We start from the raw sequence: 14,829 nt of genomic DNA, 5'->3' as shown, positions 1-14,829 counted from the left end.
ACAGAATTCTGGTTTATGGTGAACAATTTGGCTAGCGTGGCATACCGGGGCAGGTGTACTTCTCTCTCCCCGATATTTATGATGCGAACGGGCACCCTCCCATGGCGTACATCGACCACCCCCCGTGCTGTCAAAATGGTGGGCCTACTGTCTGAGTAGACTGGTTCCACCATTGCCTGGTAATCTCTACCTCTCAGACCAATAGCTGCCCGGCACCAAATCATCATTTCACTTTTCGGGGGCATGGCAATAGGGAAAGGGTCACACATTCTCACGCTACCAATCTCACCACCGGAGAGTTCCACCTGTTGCCGTCGCATCAGTGCCCGGATCTCTTTTTGGAGCACTCGCTGCTGGCCGGAACTGGCGTTCTTGGCAACCTGCTGTAAAATGAGAATCACCTCTGCAAGACAATTTTCAATCACATTAGTTCCTAGAGTTATCTTTGGGTGACTCTCGCGCTTGTCAATGTCCACAATGATCAGTCCCTGTGCTGCCAGTTCGACTTTACCGATTTTAATGGTCATCTCTTTAAATCCGATCTGTGGCACGGGCTGACCATTGCTGGCGATGATACTCAAGTCGTCGTCAGGGTAGCGGGTTATATCCGAGTCATTCCAGTACTGCTTAAAGAGCACGTACGGGATGGTGGTGACCTGTGACCCGGTGTCCAGTAGGGCATTCATAGGAATGCCATCCAGTACCACAGGCAAGACTGGACGTCCTCCCACGTATTTGTCACGCCAGTTCGATGGGCCTGGTGATCTTATTCCTAGGGGTTGGCCCTCTACCCCAGGTTGTGCCAGTTTAAAGGACAGTACCTTGCCATATGTCCGGGTTGATTGCAGCAGCGGCAGATGGGTTGTCCGTCCGCGTTGTATCGGTCTCTGGGTTTTCCTCTGGCCGGTGGGGTCCTCCTTGGTCGGCGCCACGGGATGTCCTCCGGTCCGGATGCCAGCTGGATCTTCCCTGGAGTAGAAACCTGTAAAGACTACACAGTTCGGGTTAGCGCAGCAACGCTTTTAGTTAGCTCTTGGACCTGATGGTGCAGGTCTGTAGCCGGGTCATTGTTTAAAGCCTGCGCATCAGCTCCCACAGGCCCTGCCAACAAGGGCGCCGTCTCCTGGTGGTAAGTGGTAGTAGGGCGTCTGTGGGTCACAGCGCCACCTGATGCCGGTTCTCGGAGCACCCGGATGGCTCTGTCCTTGAACTGTGCAAAATCCAGATGAGGGTCCTGTAAGGCCATTGCCCGCAACTGGGTTCGGTGGGCATTGCAATGTAGACCCTCTATAAATTGTTCAGTCAACAGCTTGTCTTCGTTTCCCACGCCGTCAGGGTCGGCCTGCTTAATGGCTCTCAGGGCCTCTTGTAGGTTTAGTGCATAGTCCCTTATATTCTCATGTGCTCGCTGCTTGCACCCGTAGAATCTAAGCTTGATCTCGGCTGAGGTGCGGGTATCAAAGGTGTCCTTCAGCCGGGCTACTATCTCTGCGACAGTCCTCCTCCTCCCGAGTGGCCAGGACTTTACCTCCCTTTGGGCTGCCCCTTTTAATTGAGCCACCAGGATGCTCACTTTTTGCTCCTCTGTGAGGGGGTACACCTGGAAGAGGCTATCCAGCCTTTCTCTGAAGTCATTTAGCGTATGTGACTCCCCTGAGTACTGGGGTAGCCAGGCTGCCCCCGGGATATAGGGCATAGTGAAAGGCATGACCGCAGCAGCGGTGGCGCTGGCGGTGGCTGTGGCAGTGAAGCTCTCCTCTGTATCCGACATCCTCCTCCCCCCTAGTGGACCGTGGCCTACCTTGCGATGATCCTCTTCCGTAGGCCGCGGCTCCGCAGTGGATCGTCAGGGTTGAGGACCTTCCGTCGCGCTCCTGTGACGTCGGCGTCTGCTGGGCTCCTTCCAGGACCTTACGCAACGTCCGGACGTGAGGCGGAGCTTCAGTTCTCGCGCGCTTTCGGAGTCCACGCCCCTCTTCTTCCCGCGCGGCGTCCTCAAGATGGCGTCCAATGGCGGTAAAACTCCACGGATGGCGGGAAGAAGACAGAAGATGGCGTCGGATGGCGGGAAAACTCCACGGATGGCGGGAAACTTCACCACAGGTAAGTATAAAAGTCTCTTTTTCAGGCACGCAGTACCCGGTGGTTGCGGGCACAGAATCCTGCCGACTACGCCAAAGTTGACGCGCCCCCTGGGCCTCTGTTGTGTAGCGTTGCGCACGCGGGGACTACCCGGAGCCGGATCTGATAGGGGTAGTAGTCCTCATGGCGACGATCCGGTCCGTGCCCAGGGTGTCAAACCAAGTGGCAGAACTTAGTAGAAGATGTTATAGTGTTCGACTACGCCACCCGTTGAATGCGGTTATGAAGCCGCCGCTGCAGGGCAGACCGCTGAGGCCGGTGGTACAGTTGTGCAGCGTGGATAGTATAACCCCCAACGGGAGGGGTATGGCCTCAGGGCAGCGGACGTGGATGATGGGGATAGCAGAATTGCACGCAGGCACCAGGAACCACTCAGAGACGGTGCGGTGTAGTTCAGGGTCTTTACTGGTGGCAAAGGTAGACCCTCCCGGGAGTACTGGCTAGCGATCGGGGCCTGGTCAGTCCGTGAGCAGATAGGATCTCCCCCGGCCAGGCGGAGTTGTAGGCCTCCCCAACTTATTGTACTCTCCCTGGCTACCTTGCTAGAAGCGGGTAAAAGTAGCCCACGTCCCTGAGTGTACCGTGTGGTGCTCACGCGTATGGCCGGTGACTCGGGGCCTTCTGGTAGCCTCCGCTCCACAACGGCGGTGCTGGTCCCTTGCGTGTGACCGTGCCTTCGGGTTTCTTGGCCAGAGGACCTGAAATCCCCTGCCGGTCGGTTTCTGCTGCTGGGTATGGATCAGTCCCCACTGCCTCGGACTCCATGTCCGGTGAGATCTCTTCAGTCAGGACGAGCTCTACAGCTTCCAGTCTCTGACCCCTTTTATCACTGCTCCCACATAGCTCCTGATCTTGCTCTCTCTGTATCTGCTCCACTCCAGACCAGACTGTGTCTCTGTCTGGGACTCCTCTTCTTCTCCTCTAACCCCGCCTCAGCCCCAGTTTATATAGGGGAAGTTCTTCCCCTCCCAGGACTGGGCAGGAAGTGTTGCATGCTTAGGGTTCCTGACCAGGAGACCTCCCACCTGCTCTCAGACGTAATATTGCTATTACTGTGGTAACCAGACCCCTGGGGTGCCACACTTACATTCTACAGGAATGGGGCGGAGACAGTAGGTTGAGGGGTTGCAGTAGCTCCGGATTTGTTGGGAGTGGCAGCAAGTCATGGCAGGCTGTAAGCTTGTTTGAAGAGATGGGTTTTCAGGTTCCGTCTGAAGGATCCTGGTGTGGTGGATAATTGGACGTGTTGAGGCACAGAATTCCATAGGATGGGGGATATTCTGGAGAAATATTGGAGGCGATTGCGTGAGGAACGAATAACTGTGGAGGAGAGAAGGAGGCCTTGGGAGGACCGGAGGTTACGTGAGGGAATATATCGGGACAGTAGTTCACAGATGTACGGAGGAGAGAGGTTATGGGTGGCTTTATAGGTCAGTGTTAGTAGTTTGAACTGGATACACTGGGGAAATGGGAGCCAGTGAAGGTAGTTGCAAAGGGGGGTAGCAGAGGAGTAGCGAGGAGAGAGATGAACAAGTCGTGCAGCAGAGTTGAGGATGGACTGGAGGGGTACGAGAGTGTTAGCAGGTAGGCCACAGAGGAGGATGTTGCAATAGTTGAGGCAGGAGATGATGAGGGCATGCACAAGCAGTTTAGTAGATTGAGGGTTGAAGAAAGGACGGATTCTGGAAATATTTTTGAGCTGGTGGCGACAGGAGGTGGCGAGTGCTTGAATGTGGGGTTTGAAGGACAGGGCAAAGTAACGGGTTACTCAGAGGCAGTGGATTGTCGGTACAAGGGAAAGAGTGATGTCATTTATTGTGATAGAAAGATCAGGTGGGAAAGATTTGTGAGATGGGGGAAAGATAATGAGTTCAGTTTTGTCCACATTGAGCTTGAGGTAGTAGGAGGAGAAGAAGGAGGATATGGCTGCTAGACATGCTGGGATTCTGGACAGTAGAGAGGTGACATCGGGGCCAGAGAGGTATCTGGGTGTCATCAGCGTACAGATGGTACTAGAAGCCATGGGATTTTACGAGCTGTCCCAGGCCAAGGGTATAGATTGAGAAGAGTAGGGGTCCTAGGACAGAGCCTTGAGGGACTCCAACAGAGAGGGGGCGGGGTGAGGAGGTAGTGTGGGAGTGGGAGATGCTAAATGTGTGGTTAGAAAGGTATGAAGATATCTAAGATAGGGCAAGGTCTTTGATGCCAAAGGAAGAGAGGATCTGTAGCAGAGGACAGGTCAAGAAGAAGTCTGTTAGCTTTGGCTGTAAGTCATTGGTGATTTTGGTAAGGGCAGTTTCGGTGGAATGGTGGGAGCGGAAGCCGGATTGTTGGTTGTTGAAGAGAGAGTTAGATGAAAAGTGGGAGGAAAGTTCAGCGTGAACGTGTTGCTCAAGGAGTTTGGAGGCAAATGGGAGCAGAGAAATGGGGCGATTGCTGGACAAGGCGGTTGGGTCGAGGAATTGCTTTTTGAGGATGGGCGTGATTGTGGCATGTTTGAAGGCAGCGGGGAAAGTACCAGAAGATAGTGATAGGTTGAAGAGATGGGTTAGGGATGGGATGAGTGTGGGGGTGAGATTGGGGAGGAGGTGGGATGGGATGGGGTCGAGTGCACATGTGGTGAGGTGTAATTTGGAGAGGAGACGAGTAAGGTCTAATTCCGTGATGCTGGGAAGGGAGGTTATGGGGGTAGGGAAATGCTGTGGAAAACAAAGGGGTTGTGGTGGTCCGACAGTAAAGACTTGCCGTGTTTGGTCAATCTTGTTTTTGAAGTGTCTGGCAAACTCCTCAGCAGAGATGACGGAGGTTGGAGGGAGCGGTGGAGGAGAGAGTTAAAAGTGTTGAATAGCTGTTTGGGGTTGTAGGATAGGAAGGATATGAGGGTTGTGAGGTAGGCCTGTTTAGAAGAGGTGAGGGCTGATTTGAATGCGAGTGTTGCTTGTTTGAATGCAGTGAAGTCATCTTGAGTATGTGTTTTCTTCCAACGCCGCTCCGCAACCCTGGACGCTTGTCGAAGCTGTTTAGTGAGGTTGTTATGCCAGGGTTGCCTGTTGACTCGTCACGCTCTGCCATACACAAGAGGTAAGACCGAGTCAAGAGCTGATGTGAGAGTGGCATTGTAGAAAGCGGTGGCGCTGTCTGTGTCATGGAGTGAAGATATGGATGTCATTGGTAGAACAGAGTCAGAGAGTGTGTGTATAGATGTGCAAGGTTTATGCGGGTGTGTGCTAGTTGCCAGACATGGGTGACAGATGAGGAGGACAGGAATAAGAATGTGAGTAGATGGTGGTCAGATAGGGGTAGATGGGAGTTTGTGAGGTTATATAGGGAGCAGAGTCAGGTGAAGATAAGGTCTAGTGTGTGTGGCTGAGGAGGACCACTGAGTAAGTCCAAAAGATGAAGTAAGCAACAAGAGTTTGGATGCTGCTGACTGGGGAGTGTCAGTGGGGATGTTGAAATCACCCATGATGATTGTGGGAATGTCAGCCGAGAGAAAGTAAAGAAGCTAGTTGGAGAATTGGTCAATAGAGGCAGTGACCGGGCTCGGGGGTCGGTATATGACAGCCACTTGGAGGTTGGAGGGAGAGTAAATGCGGACAGAGTGGACTTCAAAAGAAGGGAGAATAAGGGAGGGAAGAGGAGGAGTAGGGCTAAAGGTTCAGTTGTTAGAGAGGAGAAGACCCACTCCACTACAATGTCTGTTTCCAGGGCGAGGAGTGTGGGTGAAGTGGAGGCCGCCATAACACAGCGCAGCAGGAGAGGCAGTGTTAGAGGGTGTCAGCCATGTCTCTGTGATACCCAGAAAGGAGAGATGATGAGAAGTAAAGAGGCTGTGGACAAAATGGAGCTTGTTGCAGACAGAGCGTGCATTCCAGAGTGCTCCAGAGAGAGGGAGCAGCGGGGTAGGTGCCAGGGACCGATTTTGCGCAAGAGAGGTTGTGGTAGTTTGCAGTTAGTTTGATGCTATAGGTGGGGGAATTGGTGGAAGGTGCAAGCTGTGGGGGTCCAGAATTGGGAGATATGTCGCCAGCAGTGAGGAGAAGCAGAGAGAGGGAGAGCAGGTGAGAGAAGGAGAGTGTCCGGCTTGTGTTATATTTTGATAGGATCGATCTGAGGTTGAGGAGCAAGTCTGTAGATCAGGTTAGGTGGGGAGGTAGGAGGGAAGGAGAGATGATGATTTGGTTAGAGGGTGCTGGGGTTTGGGGATAGCGAAGGAGAGTGAGGATTAGTGGGGCAAAAACAGTAAGGACATATGTAAGCATGATGAAAGTGTAAGGGAGAATCAGAAAGAGAATCTAAGTACAAATAGTAGATAGTTATCCATACCTTCTGGTCACTTCTGGCCCATTTCTGGAATATTTCATTTTTAGCCCCTTAAAAAGCAACCCTTTAAAAGTCATACCCGTCTGTGCCAAACTTTGCTCCCTTGCTTTATAGAGCTCTGGCCAGCACATTAGGTGGGTCAGGTGTGTGCAGGAGACGAGGACTCGCAGGGACACTGCTCAAAATAGCATGAGTGGAGGGGGGGGTAATTAGGACGCAGAGGCTAAATGAATTCAGGAAACAGACAGCTAGGGACCAGTGTGTATTGGGATCAAAGGATTGAGGTGATGAACATGCAGATTGGACCGAACATACCAAAGACAGATAGAATGAAATTAGCAGGGATCAGTGGATACACAGCAGATAGTGGATACAGGGAACATACTGGGAGATAGATAGATAGATAGATACAGCTTGGGAAAGACAGTCAGATATGCAGCATGGGGTTTGCAGGTAGGGTCAGATGACGTACCGGGAGACAGATAGATACAGTTTGGGAAAGACAGTCAGAAATGCAGCATGAGGTTTGCAGGTAGGGTCAGATGACGTACCGGAAGACAGATAGATACAGTTTGGGAAAGACAGTCAGATATGCAGGTGGGGTAAGATAACGTACCTGTGGGTGAAGCAGAACAGGTTGTCAGATGAAAAATGGTGATGAAGGGTTATATATCTGGCATATTTCATTTTTAGACCCTTAAAAAGCAACCCTTTAAAAGCCAGACTTGGCTCCCATGATTTATGGAGCTCGTATCGAGCTTCCAACATTATAGTTGGAAGAATAGAAGGAACAAGGTGAAGAGGAAGTACAGTATTCCGATATGATGAAGAAAATGGTTGAGAAGATTCTGATGGACCTATCTAGGCTTGCACAAGATCGATCTTCCTACAGATGGTTCATGCATCAAGTCGCCATGGCTCGAGATCGAGCTAAAGGCCTCTAAATAAATAATAAAAATACCATAAATAAGAACCTGAGTCAGAAAACAGTACTTCAACTTCTATGCCAGAATGTAGTGGGCATGAGCTCTGACAAAGGGAGAGGAAGGCGGAGCTCTCCTTATCTCCCATAGTGAATGGTATATTTTGTGTTGTAGTTATTTGAATATGGCAGTGCACTAGAATTTAGCTGGGAAATTTAATTCACATTGAAGTTTTCCAGTGTAAATGTTGCTTATTATGATCTAGGGCCTCCTGAAACCGCAGTTCATTACAATCATAGAGTAAAAATAATAATAATATTCACCCCTTTCTTCATGCAACCTTCCACCATAGCTCTTTTCTAGCTACATCCGGTCTTTTTTTTTCCTTCAGACCATGACGCCAGGGATCTGTCCTATTTTGGCTCCAATTAAGCCTCTGACATTCTAACACATGCCGTGTAGTCATGATGTGTCACCTCCTGAGGACAAGTTAGAACTTTAGGTGACGCAAATTGTGATATTACAACCTCACGGTTTGTGTCATGACATCAGTGATCTTCTCGGCACTGGAAGTATCGGTGCATAGTTAAGATGCACAACATTGTGCACTGAATGAATGAAGTGGCTAGAAAGAGCATTTTGGAGGACTAGACAGGGCCTACATCATGAAAATTGATGGTATAGTACTTTAGTTCTTTAGCCTACTAACCACAATGGTCATATAGATTCCTATCAGAGGAGAAAAAAGAGGTTTTGTAACAGTGATGTGTGTCTAAGACAGCACCAATTCTTAATACAACTCCTAGGGGACAAACATTACTTTTGGTATTGGTTAAATTACAATCTCAAATTTTCTCTACAGAAGAATATGAAAAGAATTAGGTTACGTAGCCTGCAATTTCAAAACAACCACGATTGTATTAAATGCCAAAAAGGAAATCTAGCTGAAATGTTATCATTCTTATTGTTGGAAGTTCTCTCTCAATATTTTTATGCATATGGTTTTATGTATTTCTGCTCAAAATAGAAAAGGTCCAAAGTGAGATTGATAAAGTTATTGGATCGAATGAGCCCCAAGTTATTCATCGTAGAGAGATGCCGTATACTGATGCCGTCATCCATGAGATTCAACGTTTTGGAAATATTGTTCCATCCAGTGTGCCCCACGCTACCACTCAAGATGTAAACTTTAGGGGCTATCTCCTTCCCAAAGTAAGTAAACAAATAAATATTCAACCTTATTTTTTGGTAATACCACACTGAAGTGGTTGTCCACTCTTTATTTTTACATTGGCATAGATACTCACTTAACAGACTCTGGCCAGTTTCCCCCACCAGTCTCCTAGCTTCCTCTTCCAGTAGAGGATGTCATGTTACGTTTCAAACTGTATGGACGGAGTATTTTGTGAAGCACTCGAGCAGATAAGGAAGGAGGAGATTTGGGACATGGGCAGCGATGCAGAGGTCCAAGAGATGATGTTTTGTTTTTTTTTATTTTGAAACCACCATGTGTCTTTGTTTTATACAGTGATAAGTATTGGACAGCCCCTTATGAACATGTATTTTTAATCCATTTCACAAATGTTTACAAATATTCTGATTTCGGTCCCAATGTTCTCTGAGTGCTCTGCTTATCAAATCAAAGAGGCTTTGGAAGTCAATAACATGCATTTGATTTAACAGGAATGAAGACAAAGTCCTTAATAAAGTGATTTGCAAAGTTTCATAACTTTCAATGTTAAACAAAATTTTTATTATTTTTTTATTACATTTTAACTACTCCGTTATGGCAATACCAGATATGTATAGGTTTTGTTGTTGTTTGTTTTATTACTTTTCATAATAAATTTTTTTATTTAAAATTATATTTTTTTCCTTGCTGCCGCATTCTAAAGTCCATAACTTTTTCATTTTTCTGTTGACGTTGACGTCTGGGGGCAAATATGTTCTATTTGCATATCATTTTTTCAAGACAAACTGGCCCTCATTTTTTGCTTTACAATGTTATTCTTAGGCTAAGTGCTATGTGGTTTAGATCATTCTCTCTACTCCATTTTAGTTGCATCAGTTCCCTATTTACGTTTTTTATTGCTTACTAATTGTGAACCTTAAAATATTTTATTTAATGAAAAAAAATTATATATATATATTTTTATAAACTTTATTCAGTTACATTACCAATCTTAAAGGGAATATGTCAGCAGGTTTTTGCTATGTAATCTGATGACAGTATGAGATAGGGGTTAAAAACAGATTTCAATGTTGTGTCACTTAATAGGCAGTGTGCTGTTGTTTACTTACAGTGAAGGTTATATCACCAGGACATTATCATTGCTGTGATTACCTGGTAGTGTGAGTACTGGTCTGTCCTCGCCCCCTCCTGTGATAAGCTTACTCATGTATTATACTGAGCATGGTGGGGGCGGGGTTAGCTGTCATAGGGGTGAGGACAGCTTTCTCAGATCAGTTTCATGCCTAACTCTGATTGTGTCAGAACTAGTGATAAGCGAGCATACTCGCAAGTACTCAGTACTCGAGATGCTCGGAGCTTGCCGAGTACTTCCGTGATGCTTGGGCGGATGCTCGGGTCCCCTCATTACATGTTTGGTGCTCTTTAGAGCGCCAATGAACATGCAGGGATTGTCTGCCACACACTGTAATGCTGCAGCCATGCTGGTTGTGGAATTACAGTGATTGGCTGGCCGCACAGCATCATCAGGTCTATATCAGACTTGGCGCCACCGTGCTCGTCACAGTCACTCCGCAATCACACAGTGTAGGGAGAGCTGCTGCTGAGCTAGGGAGAGATTTGGTTGTTTATTAGTTAGTGTAGGTATTCTACAAGATTCTCTACATATCCGTCTCAACTAACAGTCCTTCTGAGGACTAATCCAGCTGTAGAGATATCAGTGCTAGGCAGGCAGCAGGGTATATAGCAGACTGCAGTGCACATAGCAAGAGGATTCATTCCAGTTCTATCTATTGGTGCTTTTACAGATATTTGTAGAAATAGACCAGGTATCAAGGGGCAGGAATATATATATTTTGTTTATCTTAATCCTGATTATTTGCTTAAAAAGCAATCCAGAGAACACAGTTTTTCTGCTCCATTTGCTTGTTGGCACTGCAGAATACAGCCATCGCTATAAATCCAGCTATTTAAATCTGTGATTTGTCCGTCACACGGATCACATATAATTGCGCTGAAAATTCTGGCATTTTTGGCCTCCATTAAAATTTTGTTACAGTGTGTCAGCGAAATTATTGACACCAGTTTGCTGTTAAAAATAGTTACCTACAGGCCAGGTATTTAAAACTGTATTTTGTCCGTCACACGGATCACATATAAGTTCGCTCAAAATTCTGCAATTTCTGGCCACCATTAAAAAAAATTTTCAGTGTGTCAGCGAAGTTATTGACACCAGTTTGCTGTTAAAAATAGTTACAAAACCTACAAAAGACAAAAAATATATCTCATACCCTACCATCATTATATATAAATGTAAAGCAAAGTTGCATAATAAATATAGGGTACTTAGTGAACTATTTTTGATCAAAAAAAGTATACAAGCCGTCCCACCAGCGGCAAGGTGACCCTAAATTGGGACGGTACCTATACTGTCTATATTAAAAACCTTACTGTATATCAAAGTTGAAGTAATGCATATAAAAGGGTAGACAAATAGGACCGGGTCCCAACTCCAGACCACCCAGGCTCGTGGTAAGCTACATATATACTAATCAGCTCAACAAAGGGGATGCCACACCCTTAAATTGCACAGAATGCAAACAAGACAAAAAACCAAGCAATGTGAACTGAGGTCTAAGATGGAACACATGCAAGAAATAGGAGCATGTTCACACTAGCAAAAAGAAGCAAAACCTACAAAAGACAAAAAATATATCTCATACCCTACCATCATTATATATAAATGTAAAGCAAAGTTGCATAATAAATATAGGGTACTTAGTGAACTATTTTTGATCACCAGTTATTGTTATTGACACCAGTTTGCTGTTAAAAATAGTTACCAACAGGCTAGCTATTTAAAACTGTGGTTTGTCCATCACACGGATCACATATACAGTGGGGAAAAAATGTACATAGTCAGCCACCAATTCTGCAAGTTCTCCCACTTATAAAGATGAGAGAGGCCTGTAATTGACATCATAGGTAGACCTCAACTATAAGAGACAAAATGAGAAAACAAATCATGAAAATCACATTGTCTGATTTGGAAAGAATTTTTTTTCAAAGTTTAGTGGAAAATAAGTATTTGGTCACCTACAAACAAGCAAGATTTCTGGCTCTCACAGACCTGTAATTTCTTCTTTAAGAGGCTCCTCTGTCCTCCACTCATTACCTGTATTACTGGCACCTGTTTGAACTTATAATCAGTATAAAAGACACCTGTCCGCAACCTCAACCAGTCAAACTCCAAACTCCACTATGGTGAAGATCAAAGAGCTGTCGAAGTACACCAGAAACAAAATTGTAGCCCTACACCAGGGTGGGAAGACTGAATCTGCAATAGGCAAGCAGCTTGGTGTGAAGAAATCAACTGTGGGAGCAATAATTAAAAAATGGAAGACATACAAGTCCACTGATAATCACCCTCGATCTGGGGCTCCACACAAGATCTCGCCCCGTGCAGTCAAAATGATCTCAAGAACAGTGAGCAAAAATCCCAGAACCACATGGGGGACCTAGTGAATGACTTGCAGAGAGCTGGGACCAACATTAGACAGGCTACTATCAGTAATACTACGCCATCAGGGAGTCAGATCCTGCTGTGCCAGACCTGTCCCCTTGCTTAAGCCATTACATGTCCAGGCCCATCTGAAGTTTGCTAGAGAGCATTTGGATGATCCAGAAGAGTATTGGGAGAACATCATATGGTCATATGAAACCAAAGTAGAACTGTTTTGTAGAAACACAACTCATTGTGTTTGGAGGAGAAAGAATGCTGAGTTGCATCCAAAGAACATCATACCTACTGTAAAGCATGGGGGTGGCAACATCATGTTTTGGGGCTGTCTCTCTGCCAACGGACCAGGATGACTGATCCGTGTACATGAAAGAATGAATGGGGCCATGTATCGTGAGATTTTGAGTGCAAACATCCTTCCATTAGCAACGGCATTGAAGATGAAAGGTGGCTGGGTCTTTCAGCATGACAATGATCCCAAGCACACCGCCAGGTCAACGAAGGAGTGACTTCGTAATAAGAATTTCAAGGTCCTGGAGTGGCCTAGCCAGTCTCCAGATCTAAACCCTATAGAAAACCTTTGGAAGGAGTTGAAAGTCTGTGTTGCCCAGCGACAGCCCCAAAACATCACTGCTTAAGAGGAGCTCTGCATGGGCCAACATACCAGCAACAGTGTGTGCCAACCTTGTGAAGAATTACAGAAAACGTTTGACCTCTGTCATTGCTAACAATGGATATATAACAAAGTATTGAGATGAACTTTTGTAGGTGACCAAATACTTATTTTCCACCAAAATTTAAAAAAAAATTCTTTCCAAATAAGACAATGTGATTTTCAGGATTTGTTTTCTCATTTTGTCTATCATAGTTGAGGTCTACCTAAGATTTAAATTACAGGCCTCTCTCATCTTTTTAACCGGTTCCCGACCGCCCACTGTAGATAAACGTCGGCGCTTGCCGGGCTCTGTGCAGTGCCGACGTTTAAAAACGGTGGGTGGTCTCGCAGCGCTCAGGACCCCCAGGGTCCTGCAAGCGCTGCGATTCCGGTGCAGAGCGTTAGCTCTGACAGGGGACATCATCGGGACCTGATTAGATCAGGTCCCAGTGATGTTAACCCTTAGCTGTCTTCTATATGCTGTGATCTATTGTGATCGCGGCATATAGGAGACAGCAGGAGGAGAGGGGGTCGTCAACTTACCTCTCCAAAGACCTCCGAGTCCTTCCAGGACCTGGGGTTGCTATGGCAGCTGGAGGTCACATGACCGCCTCCAGCTCTGCCATATATGGTGTCCTGTCTGGCTCAGCTGCAGCTGTAGCCAGACAGGAGACTCTGACTGAAACAGTCAGGGAAGATCTCATGTAATGTAATATATGTCTATTACATTACATGAGATCAGAGATCAGAAAAATAAAAATTAATGTCCCATACAGGGACTAAGAAAAAATGTGAAAAAAAGTAAAAAAAAAGTTTTTAAACTATTAATAAAAAAATCACAAAATAAATAAAAATAAATAAATAAAATATTAAACCAATAAATCCGTATATTTTTACAAAACCAAAAAAAGTACACATATTTGGTATCGCCGCATCCGAAACAACCCGAGCTATAAAACTGTCACACTAATTAACTCCTTCTGTGCACACCGTAATAAAAATAAATAAAAAACGGAGCAAAAAAATATGCTTTTTCATCATATTGCCAAACAAAAAGTGGAAAAAAATGCGATCAAAAAACAAAATAGAAATAAAAATGGTACCACTGAAAACGTCATCTTGTTACGCAAAAAAAAGCCGCCATACAGCTCCATCAGCCGAAAAATAAAAAAGTTATAGCGCTCAGAATAAAGCAATGCAAAAAAAATATTTTTTTCTATAAAATAGTTTTATTGTGTAAAAGCGCCAAAACATAAAAAAATACAGTAAGTGTAGTATCGCTGTAAACGTACTGACCCGAAGAATAATGCTGCCTGATCACTTTTACCACACGCAGAACGGCATAAAAAAAAAACTCAAAAAACAATTCCTGAATTGTTTGTTTTTGTTAATTTTACCTCCCAAAAAACGGAATAGAAAGCGATCAAAAAATTTCACGTCCCCAAAAATGGTACCAATAAAAATGTCAACTCGTCCCGCAAAAAACAAGCCGTCACATGACTCTGTCGGCCGAAATATGGAAAAATTATAGCTCTCAAAATATGGTGATGCAAAAACTAGATTTTGCAAAAAAAGCGTCTTTTAGTGTGTGACAGCTGTCAGTCATAAAAACCCGATATCAATCTGGTATCTCTGTAATCACACCGACCCGAAGAATAAAGTAATCTAATCAGTTATATCACACTAGGAACGGCGTAAAAAATAAATAAAACCAATTCTTCACCTGCTACTGATTTGTTTATTATGTCCCCAAAGATCCCAGTAAGGCTCTGCCCACATTTATCCTGTGCTCTGCGCTGAGCACTTACACCAGAGTTTCCGTGTAAATCTCTGAAATACATGATTCAGCCGGAACCCATGACGGAAGATTCCCTGTAATGAGACAGATATAGGCCACTGTGGACGCCGTCTAGCCTGGGATCCCACGGTGTCATTTGTTTTAGGCGTGCATAAAAGTGCGGTTGGCCACAGTTTTGTGCACTTCTGAAAAAAAGGACACCGCTACACAGAGGCCAGACGGTGTCCAGAGTAACTCTGCTGCCTCATTACAGTGAATGGATCCTGCAGGGGTTTCATC

The 14,829-nt window shown here is 45.6% G+C and overlaps 1 protein-coding gene across 1 annotated transcript in view; it reads left to right on the top strand.

Annotated features, from left to right (window-relative positions):
* Nucleotides 1-14,829, top strand: part of LOC141258812 (cytochrome P450 2K1-like) — a 212,421-nt gene that overhangs the window by 184,484 nt on the left and 13,108 nt on the right. The window contains exon 8 of the mRNA XM_073673959.1: nucleotides 8,416-8,600. Coding sequence (XP_073530060.1) covers nucleotides 8,416-8,600 — 185 coding nt within the window. The remainder of the gene's footprint in view (nucleotides 1-8,415; nucleotides 8,601-14,829) is intronic.

Source organism: Phyllobates terribilis, unplaced genomic scaffold (genome assembly GCF_046119375.1).
Source record: "Phyllobates terribilis strain yellow unplaced genomic scaffold, ASM4611937v1 Scaffold_3__8_contigs__length_932513732, whole genome shotgun sequence".
Lineage (NCBI taxonomy): Eukaryota > Metazoa > Chordata > Amphibia > Anura > Dendrobatidae > Phyllobates > Phyllobates terribilis.
Note: the sequence above shows the minus strand (reverse complement) of the source record. Positions and strands in the feature narration are given on the sequence as shown.